Here is a 19199-nt window from a genome sequence, read left to right on the forward strand (position 1 = left end):
AGGGAAAAAAAAAAATCAAAGTATTTCTTTTTCAGGAATACTGAGCATGTTTTGTATTTGTAATGAGGTTTTTTTTAACATTCAATTTTTTCACAAAAATTTATTTATTTGTTTTGCAAATGTGCAGAATCATATATCAGTACATTTAGAGAAATCCACTTACTAACAGGAAATCAGTTATTCCTTGAGATTTTCACCTCTTATTTCAATTCTTATATATCTTGATTTCTTTGTTAATCTTACCAAGCAAAGTAGAGGAGTCACTCTTATCAAAGTTACAATTCCAGAACTGGTCAAATTTATTTATTCAGTTGAACCAATTACACTTGAACACCAACAGAAAGCCATTCCTTCTGATTTCACTGATTTAGGGAGTTGAACAAAGGCACAGAGGCAGAAAGGCCCAGCAAGTGGGAATGTGTGTTTCTGGGAGGCAGAGGAAAGCAGACAGGGACAGCTTGTCATGGTGCACAATTCGATCAGTACAACTTCTCACAGTGTGCAAGACTGAAAAAACTCTCAAGTCTCTTCTTCCCTGCTTTTCCTGAGCATTCCTCTGCTGCTTCCCACAAACTTGAAAAAAGTTCTATCTTTATTTATTGTTTAATCATGAGTCAACATGAGTGAGTTAAGACATTCTACAGCATATCCTCTCAGCACACACCACCTCACCACTGAGCAGAGGCTGCCCATTTCAGCAGGCAATACTCTCTTAAACAAAAAAAAATTACTGGTATTCTGTGACCTCTGTACCCAATACTTCAAGTTTTGAAAACACACATGAGTGTATGTTGTGCTCTAGCTGTAGATGCTGAGTTTCAGACTTTGGAAAACTGCCAGAATGGCAATCACTGAGAGAACAATCTGATCAATTAACTTAGGGAGCACTCACTAGAGGCTGTGATAGTAAGATAGCTCCCAATCCAAACAGAATACTGACTGAAAAGCAGGTGTCAATTGTTTTTAGAAACTTAACAGCCTTACACTTCCCAAATGGAAAAAAATAACATGTTTGAATCACAGAGTTTCTGTGGCACTAAATGGTCATTAAATTAACTTTGTGGTGGCACAAACCATAATGACTACCATGATTACACATTGAAATCAAAGTAAATTGAAGGTGAAACAGCATAAATTTTTTTCCTTATAAAACAGAAAGAGAAAATAGTACAAGTGTTTACCTGGTAATCAGGCTTTGTGAAGTAATCCAAATTAGAAATGTGATCCAGAAAGACGTTGAATTCTTGAGGAAGATGTTTCAGCATAAGTCTGTGTTCGTACCTTTCTTTAATGGAGCCCACTTGCTCCTAGGAGTAAGTAACACAACAAACATTGGCACACCTTCATTCTCTGTTACAACATACTCACATTCTCTGCTACAGCCATTCAATACACTACTAGCCAGAGAGACAGGTCACTAAATTACACTGAATGGTACTGAGAAAGGCCATTCCACACCAGAGAGCAAGATAGGAGATTCTGGTTTTGGCCTCAGTACGCTTGCAAAATAATGTACAAACTTCAAATTCAATATAAAAAGCCATTTAGTTTTCCACTGTGTTTGTGTTGTTTGTGTTTGAATGCTGACTGATAGAAAGAGCTGTCACTAAACACTCCAACCCTTTCTAAGAGTATATTTGAAAGATTTAAACTTCCTGTTGCATCATATCAAGTTCAGTCCCTTTTTGGTGTATATTCAGTCCTGTAAGATGTGTAAATCAAAACCAAAAAGGAGATGCTACCTATACACCATACTGTCATCTACCAATACATAAACCACATCAGAGAGTAACCTGATTTCAGTATGATTTCAAAAGAAGCTGCAAGAAGTAAAAGCAGGCTGATTAGATATTGCTTCTTTGCATACTTCACCTATGACATATGACTAAAGGCACTACTGCATGCTGCCCAATCCACTTTTGTTCACCACCAAATAAGAAATGCCTATTTCACAAATAATCAAAACATATTAGAAATTTTAAGCACGTGATAGGTGAAATAAGGTACTCAAGTGATAACAGGAATAATGAAGTAAGTGGCAAATATATACTTACATCTACCCTTTACAATAATTTCAATCTAGAAGTACAACCTCCTTTCTTCCTAGAACACTTGATAAAATTTGATTGCTTTTTATACCATGACACTAGCCACAAAAACTTACACTATAAAACACTGGAAAATGTAATGTTGAAATTAATAAATGATTCTAAAAGGAACTTTTATCACATTTCCCTGGAATACAGAAGTAAACCTGCCTTATACTCTTTGGTTTCACTTCTAGCTTTACCTTATCTTTTATTTTTCTCCAAGGCAGTTGCCCAACCACAAATTCCACCAACATGTAGAAGAGAGACCAGAGGTCATCATGCCGACCCATTTCCTGTAAAAGGAAATATTATTCTAAAGCATATTACAAATACCTAAACAAATGGGAAGATAAGTTTACTGCTCAAAACTTAAATTATTATGTAAAATTTAATATAACCTATGCTGAAAAACAAGTTAATTAAATCCAGCAGCTATTTTAAGGAGAAACATACAAGTAAATTTCCACAAAAGACAGAGAGAAATAAAATAAAATTGAAGTGTATTTAAATAGCATTGCAAATCTCTGTTTATTCAGATTTCTTTAGAGTATGATGTTAAGACAACATACTGGGCATTATGTGCCTCATAAAACTCAGTAGCTTCACTTTTTTAACTTATTAACTTTCAATACAATTGAACACCAAATATAAGTATCAGAATCACTATTTTTGTACAATAACTTTTTTATCCTCAACTACTATAAATTACATTATCCTTTCACAAAATTCATAGCTATTAATTTTAACATAATAAATGCACAGATAAGAATACAAAAAAAGAGTAACTGTGTGACTGACTGCTTCCAGCTACATGAGATGGTTTTGATCCAGATTGTGATACTCACTCTGTTTCTGTGAGCGTTGATTGATGCATATCGTACCGTTCCTCGAAAACCTGCAACAGCTCGTGGCTGTCAGAGAATAGAAAAGATTCTTATTGTCAGAAATAAACCCTCTGACTACTTAACTTGGCATCTACAAAGAGAGCCACAACACATTTCTTTTGAGACTTCATTTCAGTTTACTGTGCTTCTACAAATTCTTAGTGGAAATTCAAGTGGGCACTAATTGGCTGACCAATAAATAGCAAAGGCCGCACTGGAGACACCAATTTAAACTGTTTCTTTCTTTTCCAGTTTCTGAAAACCAGAATTTCTTCCCTGATACTCTAGATATCTTGTGAACATCAGTCAATTGATGTTTATAATCAGAGAATGTATTTTCCCATTCTTCTTTTATTCAAATAATAATATTACAGAAAGAATTATATAATTTATGACAGTCATAATTAGTGGCATTTACATAGGTTTTTTTAATCAATAATAATGTGATATTATTACTTTGCCTAAGAGACATATCCAATCCATGCTACCCTCTTAATTAACCATTATATATAGACGAAACTGCCAGGACTATTAAATTTGCTTTCTTTTATGCAGTCTTATCTTCCCAATCAATTTGTTATTTTTGTTTCTTCTAACAATGAACATAAGAAATTTGAATTATCTAACTCAACTCTGATTTGTACTTAGAGAGGTATTGGTGATCTGTCTGCTCGCCAAGACAATTATAAAGTTTTTTTTAAAAGTTTGCACAATACATTGAAAAGTCTGGTTTGATATACACACGAAGATAAGCACAATACATTGACATCTTATTAAGATAAATCACTTCCACCTCTGTCTATATATATCTCACGTATAATTTTTTTCTTATCCACCAACAGATGCTATACAGAGATATCATTTAAATAAATCAGGAGCTGATATTACTGTCCATAAATCTAATGATAGAATCCACCAGGATTATGCAGCAACATCTTTAAAAAAGGATTCAACAGCCCATATAATCAATGTCTGCTAGAGTAGTACAATAAGAGCTGAACAAGTGTTAGTTAAGGCAGAGAATATTTCTAGGATGTTCTTAATATGAAGAGGTTATCAGATGATATTCCATAGATCTTAGACTTTGCACATCATCATACATTTTAAATAGTGCTCAGAACACATTTCATGTTCAGGCAGGACAGATTTAACTGTTTGTCTGCCTTATCTTTAATTTTATAAGTATATCATATTCCACACTGAACATTACCCTGAAATGAAACATAACACTGTAGTTGCAGAAATTTCACAATACCATGCAATTAGAAAAAGAATAGCTCAAAATGCTTTGAAACTGCTAAATTTCAGGAGAAACAATTTTTTTTAAAGAAGCACATAAATCTCCTTTGTAGTGCTGCAGGTTGGTAAATCATCCAACTAAGAGTAATATAGCATTACTGCCAAGGCAATCAAAACACAGATAAATTTAAAAAAATATGTAGTTTAATGAATAGTACTTTTCAGGAGGGAACTGAGAGCTTAACTTTAAAAACAGTTGAAAATACAAATTCCATAAATCTCAAGAGCATATAGCTTCAGAAGATGAAACTAAATGTGTTTTTAGTCTTTTGCCTCTGGCATGAATGTTTAAAAGGAAGGACTACATTCAGTTTTACTTAGTTAAATATTTCAGTTCTTCTGAGACTAATGGAAAATATGAAACCTAGGATGAAATTCCACTTTCATATCTAGTATCACATTTTCAACTTCTACTTGATAACTAGGACAGAAATGCTTCAATTTCTGGATAAAGCAAGAGAAAAAGACTAAGAAGTGTCATGAAAACTAAATTATCCCATTCAGTTTACAAAAACTAAAAATCTGACCTATTCCACTTCTGTCCTGGGGAAGAAATGTCCATATGAGGAAATTCATTGTGTACCAATTCAAATACTTTTGAATGTTAAAGTCACAGCCATCTTTATTTGCCCTAACATGATTTCAGTTAACTGAGAATCACCTGGATGGGAAGGAAAAGGAAAAAAGAAAAAAAGAAAAAAAGAAAAAAAAAAAATACTGTTTCTCTCTATGAGCTTATAATGAAATGAATTCTGAATTCTTTATTTCAGCAAGAACATGTAAAGCCTGTCACTCTTGTCTTAAAGTATAGTTTCTACAGTCTGAAGAAAATGCATATGTCACTCTGTTATATTTCAAGATTCAATAAAATACCTTTTAGTCAAGCAGCTGCTCACTATTCAATACCAGTATTATAATGCCACACAGCAATAATAAAATAATTCTACCATGTCTGTCTTGACATGAGTGATGCACTGTAGGTCAAATCAAGTTTGCCCAATTCAGAACAGAACTTAAGACTTCTGAGCATTTGCATAATTTCTGAAACTGTTTTAGAACTCTTCATGTATCTCACAATGTCTCATGTAGGAAAGGAAAAATACCAAATCCTTCAAATTTAAGTTAAAAAAAAAAAAAATTAAGATACATGCGGATGAATTAAGCAGATCCAGTGACTACAGTGAATTTTTCTACTTATAAAGGTAGTTTTTTAATGTAACATCAGTTTCCTTTGGAGGTGCCGCTGCCCTGGAAACACTTGGCAATGTCTCAGATAAAGTAAATGCAGGAAATTAGCAGTTCCTAGCAAAGTGAACTATTTCCACTAAGCACACAGCTTTCAGACTCTGGGGAGACACTATGCTTACAAACCTATGAATGCTGCTTTTTTGGAGTGGCTGTGGAGGAGGCAAATCACTCTCCTTAGCTCAGTTCAGTGTCTCTAGATAAATGCTCTGGGTTTATTGCTCTGGGAAACACTGGAAAGGTTACACAGAGCAAAAAAATTAATTTATTACTGCAGTCATGGAAACTAGAAAATCAACATTAAAAAATAAATCAATTCTGTTTCTTCACGTTATATCTGAGACACACCATGGTGCTCCCAATCAATCAGACCATGACTGAGTATTCCTAGGTGTCTAGGTTTTGCACTAAGAAGCCAGTAGTGCTGCCTCAAGAGTAGGGTTCAAAAGCCATAGGGGACGCATAGAGAAGCAACCACTTACGTTACCCCTATTCTCCTTCGCTAAAGATAGAATTCTCCTTTTTCATATTTCCCCTTGAAAAGGACAATTTCCTAGTTCAAATTCCACCAGAAATATATTTCCATGATGGGAACTACACACACTTCTAATTCTTTGAAACCCTTTTTCATAGCTTCAACAATTCACATTCCAATCCTTCCCTTTTGAACATAATAGACTTTGCAGTCTAACGTAATGCCTAGCACCAGTCTAAAACAAATGAAAATTTCAAGTATCACTTGAATAGGGAAAGATCAAGCAGCTGAAATACAATTGCCATTACAATATATTACAGATTTCAATAGATTTTCACTGCATATACAGCTCTTCAAACCCACACTTTCAGCTGTCTTAAAATCCATATCAGACACAGAGTATTTGCACTTGGAACTCTCCATCATCCCCTCCCCTACTAGCTGTCAGTATGACATATTACTTGTACTCAGATCTACCTAAACAAATGTGATTTCCAAAAACGGACTGCAGCTCTCTGATCCTACACTACCTAGTTCCAGCAGAAGCTGAGTAACAAGGTAAGTTAACAACTAACAATACAATTAAATTTCGCTATTGTGAGTTCTAACAGACATGTAGTGACAAATGAAAATTTATCTCCTACAGCATGTGCTATAAAAAGCAACACCATCTCTAAGCCAGCAGTATTTGATATACAAAACATCTCCTGAGCTACAGTTTTCAGTCTGGAGTACTCAGCCAATGTAGTACTTGCTAAAGACTACACCAGGTAAAACTGAAGTCATTCTGAAGCTGATTTATGAGCAGAGAAAAAGTCTGGTGGGCTGAAGGGGGTAACAACCTACTAATGTCTGTCACAAACCTAAACTTACTGCAATAAAAAATCACACAGGATAAGTCTTCCACGTGTATGTTTGCTTTGCCCTGCACAATCTTTCTTCTTCCTCTTATTTGAGAAGCTGAAACAGAGATTATTTTAAGAGGAAGACTATCTATATGAACCAGCTACTTTCTGGCAAATAATTTCCCCACAGAGCAGAATATTGTTTTATTTATCTCTGTAAGTAAAAATTTTACAGTTGTTCTGCACTTAGAAGACTGGAGAATGGAGACCTTAATCCTTTTATGTTTTGTACACATATAATTTAGTGTTTAAAATGGTAATACCATATATTAAAGAGTTGCATAAATCCAGAAGTAGACTGTTTCAGTAGTAGGCTTATTTCAACTATGGATGGAAAGCAAAAAGTCTCAAGAAAGCTAATGTACATAAATGTACCTTCTTTCCAGTTTTCTTCCCTATCCTACAGGGGCAGGAGATGGGGTGGGGAAAATGAGCAAATGGCTACTTGTGGTACTTGGTTGCCAGCTGAGGTTGAACCACAACAATAAAATAACACATTTTCCTTCTTTTAAATGATTAAAAATATTTTTTCATAATTCAGCAGAGAATTTAGCTCATAGCTCAGACAGAACTGGAAACCAGAGTTTCTGGTTTGATTTTTGTTTGCTTCTATTTTCACCAGAAAATGAATTTTACTGGACCAAACCATTTCTCTTTCCACCACAACAGCTTTTAATTTCAAACAAATAGGACAGCCCTCAAAGACTTTCAGTTCCTGAAAATTTAATGAAAATTGGTTATTGAAGACAGAACCCAAATTAGTACACTGACACAGAGACAGATAGTTAAAATTCAATTTAAATGGCTCATATTCATCTTAAGGGACATCAATCAGCTGGTCAACCAGCATTGATTTTAGATGGCATGTAAATACAAGCCCAGCCTCAAAAGTGCAACTAGGTACTGATCAGAAAGGTAAGCTGTAGTATGAAGATGAAAACACTAAAAAATTTGGAGGGCATAAGGGAAGAACACAAAACAATAGAAAAATGGTAAGTTTCACCATTCATAGAATAATTCCTTTAAAAAATAAGATCAAATATCACTAGAAAAATTATTTTTCTTTTTTTTAATAAGGCTGTTACAGCCCATTCCCTTGAGCATCTATTAGCTCTGTAGAAAATAAAGGAACTACTGAATCAAAATATAGAACATCTATAAGCACTTTCCAGCATGTCTAATTTAAATTTCTAAATTAAATTGTTTAATGACTGCTTGAATGTGATACCAGTGTTCCACACACAACAGGAAAGGAGAAAAAAACCAATATACCCTAACAAAGTATTTTATCATCATCGTTTTTCATATCTCAGCTACTAATCAAAACATTTCTTCAGGCTGGATATGGTGTATTTGGTTTTATTTTTTACCCCAAAACCCCAAACTCCAGGTCCTAAAGAATCTTCCTCTCAGATATAACCAGACATGATTTTCTTAAGTTTTTGATTTAACTATTTAATTCCACGATTATTCCACTGAGATGTTTCAAAACATATACATATACATATACATATACATATACATATACATATACATATACATATACGCTTGTACCCTTAATAATCTCCCTCTGTGTCCTTGAAGGAGGTTTTAGCAGACAATAATTAATGATACACTGGTAGGTGTAACACTGCTGTATCATTACAGCTGCACAGGTCTGCCACTGGTAGGTGTTATCACAGCTATGCATTACCTAAAAAACCTTTGAAGTCCAACAGTCTAACAGTTATTTTAATCTGTTAAAAATAATGTCTCCAAAAACCTCATCAAACTGACTCCTATCTCTTCCTTATAAAAGCATTATTAATTCAGAAATGGAACCTCAAATGACTGTCACAATTCTTTCAATTCATGCACACTGCTTATAAACCAATTAAACAAAGGGGTCTTGACTTAATCCCTTCAACAAATAACCATTTTCGTGTAGGACATTTTGACATAAAAATCTAAAACTTCTACAGTTTCTCCTGGTATTAAAACAAAAAAAAAAATTGGCTCTGGTGTTTGCTGACTTAGAGGACATGAAAGAGAAAATTGAAGGGTATGTATAGCCTATTAAAGAATGATTTTATTTTTTACAGCTTGTATTGAATGACTGTGATATTATACAATAACTTATTTTCTACAGAACTGAAATTTATAAAGATATAATGCTGTAATAATTCATCTTAGACACTTCAACAGAACTCCATTTACTAAAACAAGATTTTTTTTCTTAAGTAGTCCACTTTTTAAAAAGCTATTTACTATCAAATGCTTAGAATTCAGAATTTTGAAGAAAATCTTGCAAACCTCACCTATTTCCAAAAGTATATGTGGTGTAGTTTGACTGATGCACTTTTAGTGAAGAAAAGCTGCTAATATAATTTTAAAATATTTGTTCCTTAGAAAATTTATTTTTCTCCAGTAGCAAAATGCGCAAAATTTAATTTAATAGACATGGAATGGCAGAAGCAGACTATCATATGAGGCAACGGTCAGATTTCAAAAAAATTAGTCCAGTTCTCTCTTCCTAGTTTTGAATCATTATTTATTTTAAAAAAATTAATATTTATTTTTATTATTTATTTATTAACAAATATTTTTCTCTTAGAAACAAAACAGAGAAAATAGTTTGCAACTGTTTTCTGGAGCTTACTGCATTCTATTTGTCAGCTGCATTATACACATACAGTTCTATTGCTTTTTATTTTACATTTATTTGTGCCATAATAACGCAACTGATTTTGCCAATAACAAGACACAAAATCAATGCAACAGCATTATTCAAATAAATTCAAAGATGTACACATTAAATTTTTTAAATATCTGTTTATGATTTCTTGTTTATTCTGTGCTTTTCTGCTGATTTATAGGGAGTTCACTACAAATGTACTATGTATTTTTAATGCTTTATAATCCCAGCTGTGCCATCTTCATGTGAAGTGATGAAGAGAAACAAAGAGAGGGGGCTGTTAAAAAAACTGATCTCAAAATACACGGTTAAGATACCCTGTCCTATGTCTTCAGAAATCTGGTAACAATGAAAAATTGGACACATTTTTGCTTTTTTAGGAAGAAATTATTTTCTCAGAGGGTGGTGGAGCACTGGAATGGGTTGTCCAGAGAGGCTGTAGATGCCCCATCACTGGAAGTGTTTGAAAGTCCATGTTGGATATGTCTTGAGCAACCTGGTCAAGGCAAGGGAGTGGGAGCCAGGCAATCTTTAAGGTCCCTTTCAACCCAAACCATTGTACAATTCTGTGTTCAGTGCTTCTTCTCATCACTTTATGCCTTTGTTAGACAAACAGTGAAGAAACTAATAAAAAAATTATTTTAGGATTGCACAGTTACAGACATTTGATCCTAGAAAATTCTAATGCCAAATTTCAGCACACACAGGTCTTCGCTTTATAAGCATTGGTGCAGCAGTGTCCAATACATCATGCATAGCTTCCATGCAATTGCTGAGGAGGAAGAGTAATTTTTTGTCACTTCCTTGTTCCAAACAATTATGTTGTAAGCTAATGGTGTATTCCCTTTAAGAGACAACTTATAAAAAGTCTCCTCTGATGTATATCCATGTGTAAAAGCCTCAGAGGACTATTACACAGAAACTTATTAACGTTTTCCAAAAAGTCCTGAGGAAAATGAAAAATATTTCAAGAGGAAAAAAAAATACTCTGTTACTAGTTTAGGTCCACATGTGTAATCTTCAACTAATCATATCCCTCTGTAATGTACTGTTCAGCACTGAGAGGCCATTACTGAGAAGAGATAGCATAAGGTAAATGCCAGCAACAAAATGCTTCTCAACAGGATGAAAGAGCATCTAAACAGTACATTTAACAAAATTACATGGATCATTACCCTGCAGCACAGGGCTTTCAACAGTTTTAGTCAGGTATGTTTAGAACAGTTAACGTATTTTAGCCACTTATTTATTATATGCATGATATGGTGCCCTAAGATATCAAACAGTTCCCTGGAAATTTTCTGTACTATTTAATTATTTTCCATTAAATCCACTGTCATTTAATACTGTAGTCATAAACATGTCCTAGTTGTCCTTGGACTTTGCTTTAACCTGTGTCACTCAGAGGTGTGTCAAGAAACTGCTGAAGAAACAGTGTATCTTAGTGCTCTTTACCTGAAACCAAAACCAGATCCATTTCACAGTTTTCTGGAGATGACTGAGGTGCTGCCAATCCTTTAAATTTAATGGGTGGCCTCATTTTATTCCCAATTTTATTCTGAATGTCATGTTCAGTAACTATCCTTGAACAACTTCCAATATACAGACTCTTACTTATAATAAATTCACACAGTCAAGGGATTCAGTAGTTACCAGCAAAAATTCTAAATCATGAGGGCCACTGGGGCAAACAAAAAAACCTGCACCAGCTTTAGTCCACACTATCTGTGAACCACTTCTGAGTCTTAATTCTTGAAATTGTATCAATGTTTGCTGTAATAGCATCTACTTGAAAAGAAGATTGAGAATGTATAAGTAATCCATCTTTGAGCAGTCCACGGGTCCGAATGGCTTTCAAAGAAGACAAAAGATTTTCAGTGACCATTTTGTTTACAATTGTGTAGCTTCACTTTGCTCCTTTAGTTCTTAAAACTATCCCAACTCCTTTTTCCCATCATAAAAAGCATTTAATGGACATAGCTTTCACTATTTCAGCACCATAAAAACAATGATCTCTTCCAAATACAGAAATTAACAATCTGTAATTCTTCTGCCAAGATGACAGGAGGTAAGGCAGAATAACATGGAAGTATTCTCCTTCTTCAGCAATCTAGATAACCCAGAATCTTACTAAAAGAAACATCATGCAATTCAAATGCATAAACATTCCCAAATTTTCACAAGTGAAAAAAAAAACAACAAATGAAAATACGAGTATACAAGAAATTTATACCTTCTGTCTCTGTATGTAATTGAAGTAAAACAGACTTCCAACACTTTCAAAATGCAAATAATACTCTGTTTTGTTATCTACTAACACATTCTTGTGAAGTATTCTGTGCAGGATTGTTTTGGGTTGTTTGTTTATTTGTTTGTTTGGGGTAGGGGGTGTTTAATTATTTTATTGGTTCTTGTTTGTTTTGATTTTGTGGTTTCTTTTTTTTTTCTTTTTTTTTTAAGAATTCAGCTTTTTAAGCTACATTTCTAGGACACCATCTGTACCTTAAAGTGAAACTTGAAGATAAAATCTCATTTACTGGAAAATCCTCAGAACCTGAGGGCACTGAAGAAAGACAAGTAGCACTTAGCTGATTTGTACAGAAATACCTGATATGGAATAATATGTGCATTGTTTGATGTGATCAGATTTGTAACTGCTGTCCTAGACAATAAAAAAATCTAGACATCTGCATTCACAATTGCTTTCACAGCATTTTTCTAAGGGTCAGACTGTACAGCAGCTGGTGTATCCTCTGCTTTAGCAGAAGTCAAAGACAATTTTTGTTACTGACAGTTCACCAGTAAAGAGCATGAGTAATGCCTCAGAAAATTTTGTGGATACTCTGCTGCCTTTGGATTTGAAAATTTCTGTTAATTTTCAGAGTAAGTAAATACTGTAGAATACTTTAAACCTACTTAATGTTACAAGAATGTAATTTTGATATTTTTTACTTGTTCTCAAATAAATATACTAAAATTTAGACACTTGAAATTAAGGTCATGCTAAAATGTCTTATGACAATGAGAACTCTGATGAAGCTCTTCATTTTATTTAAACCACTGAGGAATGACCTAAAATCTAGTCACTGGGAAGAGCAGGAGAAAGGTGGAGAGATGGGGGAATGCAGTCATAGCTCTCCCCTTGACCTAAAAAGCCTTTATTATCAAAAATACAACAATTACCACAAACAAAACATTCTCCTTTGAATACAGTCTCCTCTGAACGCATTTCAACCCACTAGTCACGATACTCTCAATAAAGGAATCCCACATTCCAAATGAAGTATCAAATTGGGCAAAAGGGAATTTTCTCCTTCAATTATCTTTGCTGAGTCCAAATCATCAGATTCAGGGGACTGGGTGTTAATCTGAACAATTCTTTCGGCTGCCAGTCAGTGAGACCTGTATACTGAGTAAAAAAACACTGATGTTTTAGATGAAAAGGTTTTATCTAAATGCCATTTTCTTATGGGTAGGTTTTTAATTCTGTTACTCCCTAGCTTTGTCACCTCAGCTATATACATTATACTACCTTCTTTGTAAAACAATCAAAATTCAGTTATTTATAATTTGAAATCCACATAAATAAAAGACCACAAAACTCAGGCCTGTGATAATATGCAATGGATTAATTATGGATTTTTAAAGAACTATGACCTAAAATTATTTTTTTAAGTTCAATTTTTTAACAGCAAAGACGAGTGTTGTTTTTTTTTAATTTGCTTTCTTTGTATTACATTTAATAGTAGCTCAAAAAGCAGTTGTGGTTAAGGTTCACTTTAAAACAGGAGTGATGACAACTGCCTAAGAGCTGGCTGCAGTACTGATGATGTTAAGAATGCAAATGTCCTTCGCATTTTGTCCCTCAAGGTTTTCTATTTCTGTACCACAGCTGACACCTTCACTTTCCATTTTTACCATGTAAACAGAGACATGGAAATTGATGGCTGCATGAAGTAAGGTTTACATTCAAAAAGAACAATTTATTCTTTGTCTCCATTAAAAAACAAAAAGATGCTAACACTTTCTTCAGCTATCTCTAAGACAATAGCAAAAACATACTACATCCTCAAAAAACAATAAATAGCAGACTATGAATCTCATAAATACACTAAATTTGCATCCTGCTATATGTATTTGCTTGGTGATTAGAGTATCCCTACAATTAAATTCTAATTACCCAGCTTTGCAGTAATCAATTCTTATCTACACCATTAATTCATTTATTGGCTTCCTCTCTCCAAGAATTTATTTGCTTGCCTGTGTTTCACCCTTCCTTCTTTTAACATCCTACGTCCACATTCAATTTTCTCTCTTCCGATTTTTTCCATCCCCAGAGAAGGCTCCTCCCACTAATTAGTGGTTCCTTATCAACTTCCATTCTATAATTTGATTCTGCATGTACTCCAAATACCTGCATCCTAGCATTGTCCCCACCATATAGAATTTAGTATCAAAAGCCATTACCTTTCATTCATCTTTCACAAACCTACAAAATGCAATAAATGTTTGTTTCTGATTTTTAACTTTTAGCCAGGTAAAGGTGTCAGATCACAAAACTTAATAAACTGCAGGTCTTCACTACTCTCTTCAACATGTTTATACATTTTACAAATATCTTATTACCGAATACTACACACATATCCCTCTCTCCCTGAAGTCAGCTCCTCACAAGCATAGTCATTCAGACAGCTGGAAGATAGGACAACTTTGGTAAAATGAATCCATGTCAAAATTAGCAGTTAAAAATATTTTATTTTACAGCAGTAATTCTGAGAGAGAACTTTCTGTAGCATGAAAGTGTGCAAAGCTTTGTTTTTGCTTTATGTTTTATGTTAACATGTTTTTCTTTCAGTTTTGAAGATTCACATAGACCACTGTAGTAAAATGATACTAGAAGAAGAAAACTGCAACTATAACCAATTAATTTTAAGGCCAATGTCTGGAACAAGTGGGAAATTGTCTCTGCTAACTGAATAACCCAAGAGAATGTAAAATCCCTAGATCCTTCAGATAAGCAATAAAGGCATTCCTTTTGATAGTATGCTCAGACTTTGGGGAAGACCAATAAAGCTTGAACACATTTTCATTATGTAAAATTGTCCCTCAAAATACTTCTTCCTGTAATTACCTGAAATGACCTTTTACCCCTCTTTATTAAGAGAGACAATATCTTCCTGTAAGAAAAATGCTAAACTCTAAATTACAGTCCAGATAATGATTATGGAATACCAAAAAGGATTAGTCCTTTTCTAACAGTTGTATTATAACCAATTTTTTCCCTTTTCACCAACTTTATTACAAATTACTACCTACACAGTGGATGTGTAAAAATGAGGTTAGAGTACTGCATTCCCTTTGTAGGGAAGAGGGGGAAAGAGAAAAAAGACAGCTACTATATCCTGGAGATGTACTATTTCACTTTTTTCTGAAAAAGAGTACTGATATTTTTGGATGAGGAAATTCTGTAGTTCTAGAGAGAGACTATAAAAGGCTATTTCAGCTGCAGTGTGTGAAAAGATTCTGTTAAAAAGCAAAAAGAGCAACGACAGAAGTACCAGGGAAATCAGGAAGAATAAAGAAACTTGATACTAGGTTTTACAAACACAAAACCTGTTTCTATGTTTACAGCAATTCATGTCCACTTTTAAAAGCTCATTGAACTCCTCTGCTCTAACTCCATACCATTCTTGGTTTTCAAAGTTTGAGTCAGACAGAATGGATGACCCAAACAACACATCACTGTCTAGGCCTCCAAGTTAACAAATCAAGAAAATCTAACTGATGACTCTCAAGAGCTAACTGTTTCACGTCTGAACTGTGTCTCTCAGTTAAGTAAAATCAGTGCATCTTGCAGCAGTAGTTCACATGAACTAGGGTTACAAGAAGCTAACCTTAACTATGTTTTTATGAAGAGAGTATTGTGTTTTTGGAGAACATGCTTTTATATTGTCCTACATTACATGCAGTATCTGCAGAAGAAAGCTAATGAAGCTTATTAGGACAGCCTTAAAGAGAAGTACATAACACATTTAATGAAAATATTAATGAATTCTATTAGTAAGCAAGGCAAACAGTTTGGCTGCTCACTATACAAGAACCATTTCTAACTAACTAACCATTTGTATACAAACAAAACCACTATCTTTTTCCCCACCATCACTGCACTCTCCAAATATTGATTACAGTGAAAAAAACTTCTAAACAATTTCAACTGAAGAATTACTTCAGTTACATTGTAGGGCACTGCAAAAAATAAACAACAAAATGAGAGAGGTAGTTTTTACAAAAGAAAGAATATCAAAAATATTGAATTTTCTGTTATCATTTAGTTTTTCTGAAAATGTTACCTTTGGTGTGTATATATAGAGAATGTTGGGAATTAGATGTCAGTTCAAGAAACATTATAAGCAGCCAAACATACAGAACACAACAATACTGAGAATTAACAAAAAAAAAAAAAGTACTTAAAATGTTTAATTCACCTTTTCAACAGTAGCAGGCACTCTGTTGGTCTCCCCTGTTCTTTGTTTTCATTGCAGTGTCCAGCCTTTCAGCTAGACACAGCAGAGCCTCATTAATTTACCTTACTAATTCACATACCTCATAATCTGCACACAAGAATCCGCCACCCTCCCAGCTTCTCAGGCAAAATAAGAGTGAAAATCCTGTTGAGATGGCTTCTACCACTCAATTTATGTCATATTTATAAATATGCTATACAGTATGGACTAGTACATTATTTGGTACTGCCATCAAAATCTAAACTAAACTAACTTAATAAAGAAAACGTTTCTTTTAAACATCACCATGTACAATGGCTCTGACTTGCTAATTTTGAAACTTTTAAATTAACAAAACTAACTGGCCACCAGTGAATTAGGGAGTCTCTACTTGCTTAAAATGGTGATTTCTTCATTGATAAGCTTTGATGACCAATCTTCTTCAGATTGCATTGCACTGGCAATACAGTAACTAGACTTATTTAATGTCCTCTTATATAATTAGTATCCTATCACTGTTTTAATTATTCAGACTTTCTCTTTCAGATTATATATATTCACTTTAGTGTCTGACTTTTACATTATCTCAGTTTTTTGTTGTTGTTGTTGTTGTGTTTTTGTGTTTTTTCAAATGCAATATAAAATAGCAAGTGAAATTCAGCTCTGATATCATTCTGATATTTAATGAAGACCTATATATCACTTGATTTTCCAAAACAAATGACAGATTATCCTAAAATATCTTAGATGCACACCTCTGTCTCAAGCCAAAAACCAGAAACCTGACCCATTCCCTACTGACAGTCTTTTAACACTATTAATAAATCACATGGCATTTCTGATCTGGGATGGTGTTTGTCAAGCTTAAAACACCAGTTCAAGGCAACTCCCACAAGTCTCCAGAAGAAAAGACAACATACTACCACATTAAAGAATTCGGATTTCAACTGTGAAAAAAGTCTTACTGGTCTGACATCCCCACATGAGTTAGTAAATTGCCGAGCTAAGCCAAAATCCAGCATGAAACACTTCCTACAGGTGCTTGGAAAACGTCCCATTGCGAAGTTTGACTAGGAAGGAAAAAAAATACAGACAGATAATAGATTAATACACACAGGTTTCAATATGTTCACATATTAATGCAATAACACAAACAGAAATTCATATTCTATTTCTCTATCCTTCCTTACATGTTTTCACTTCTACTGAATTCCCAATAAATTTGAAAAAAACACTGTTAAGAAAAGCAAGCATCCAACTTAGCATATCTGAACAGTGGCCTATACTGTCAAAAGACACTGTCAGCTTACTTTATCACTTAGAATATATTAATTTTCCAGTCATGTCACCTACTCACAGAATTTCAGCATTGACTAATTGGTCACAAGGAAAACAAACAACCACGGATTTCAAGATTTAAGTTCAGCACAAAGCACAGCTAGCTCCAGCTAATTCTTTCTCACCTATTCCACTTGACATTCACTGCCTCTATGCCTTTTTCCTATTAAATGGGGATTGGTCAGTGAGAATACAAGTTTTATAATAAGTTGCTAGGAAGAAGTGATGTAAATGAAATTTTTCTAATGTACAGAAGTTTTATGTTGGAAGTTTTATGTAAGCATCATTCAGCTGACAGGAAACTTAGCTGTTTCCTTATATGTCAGATATAACCAACCATATTTGCATCCATTAGAAAACACAAAGATTTGCTTATTTTTTCCTCATTTACAAATTCTGACAATTCAGAGTTCTAGTAATATTTGTCATAAAGAGCAACATTAAAAATAGGCGATTGAATTTCAGGAATAAATTCAAAGAAAAATAGAAAACAGTAAGAACAAAAGTGTGATACCATCAGGAAGGCACTCTCCTGATACTGACATATTAACAATAGATCTAAAAAGAATTGCACAATAAAACAATAGTTTTCTCATACAGTGTGTCTTTCATTTCCTTGTTTATTGAAAATATATTAAATACATAAAAATTACTATTGAAGGACTTATAAATACACTGTACAGTTAGTACATATTATTTTAGGTTTATTATATGACAATAATAATTGTCATTAGTCAGACACATTAGGTCATATCTCATGGCAAATACTCTTGGTTACATGATGCTAAAGATAAGAGTTGGAAGTTTTAACTACAGAAAATTGCAAGGAGGCCTAAACTGGAGACAATGAAAAAGACAAAAGTTACTGTTGTTGCAATCCAACATCAATTAATAGAAAAAAATCTGCCCTATCCGATGATAAAGCATTCAATTTTCCATCCCTTCTCATTTTTGTATTTTAGCATCTAGTATAGAACATATTCTTACTTATGCACCCATCTAGTGACCACATCTTACTTGCCTGTTTTGATTTAATGGGCAGACTTACTGGTTTTATGTCCCTGTGCAGGAATCCCACAGAATGAATACTTTCAATAGATTCCAAAATCTGCTTCCCAAGCCGCAGAGTGGTACTAATGGTGAATGTTCCTCGAGACTGGCTACGACGCAGGTCTGCCAAGTTCCGACCCTGATAAAATTAGAAGGACATTTTCATTAAAAAAATACTAACACCAAGATTCACAGATACTGTAAAGTCTTCCTACTTCTTCTTTAGTTGCTCATGATTAACCATTAAAGACTCTCAATACCTATTTTCATACATAAAGGTAACACATCTCACCTAAACGTAATGACTATGTCCCCAAGTATCCCCAACACTAAATTTAGAATTTGTTTTTGAAAATATGAATTTTCATACCTTTCTAGTTCTAAAAAAATGGAACAAACTAATCCTTATTAGAAAACCAGTGCAAACACTGTTACTTAAATTGTATTTGTGTCATACCCAAAACAAGGCCACTGAGAAAATGTTCATGAAGACTTCTTCACACTCATTTTTTTAAGGAAAAGTATGTAATTTTAAATTACACATTACATCAAACAGATGAAAAATATATTATGTAGGAAATGCAACCCCATGACATCACAGAACTGCTGTTCTGCTAAAATAACAAACAACAGTATGAACTAAAACACACTTTTTTCAGAATTCATATTCACCAGGATGACAAAGGACATTCATTCCATAACTCTAAGTGCAAATCACCTATTTTATCCTTTGTTA

General features: G+C 33.8%; 1 protein-coding gene across 6 annotated transcripts in view; it reads right to left on the minus strand.

The window, feature by feature from the left end:
• TTBK2 (tau tubulin kinase 2) overlaps positions 1–19199 on the minus strand; it is a 75164-nt gene that overhangs the window by 24193 nt on the left and 31772 nt on the right. For all 6 annotated transcript variants that reach the window (XM_086891774.1, XM_086891771.1, XM_086891775.1 and 3 more), the window contains exons 5-9: positions 18462–18602; positions 17041–17145; positions 2936–3001; positions 2291–2383; positions 1182–1307 (exon numbers count right to left, since the gene is read on the minus strand). In XM_086891774.1, coding sequence (XP_086747900.1) covers positions 1182–1307; positions 2291–2383; positions 2936–3001; positions 17041–17145; positions 18462–18602 — 531 coding nt within the window. The remainder of the gene's footprint in view (positions 1–1181; positions 1308–2290; positions 2384–2935; positions 3002–17040; positions 17146–18461; positions 18603–19199) is intronic.

The sequence above is a fragment of the Cyanistes caeruleus genome, chromosome 6, assembly GCF_971803275.1.
Source record: "Cyanistes caeruleus chromosome 6, bCyaCae1.hap1.1, whole genome shotgun sequence".
Lineage (NCBI taxonomy): Eukaryota > Metazoa > Chordata > Aves > Passeriformes > Paridae > Cyanistes > Cyanistes caeruleus.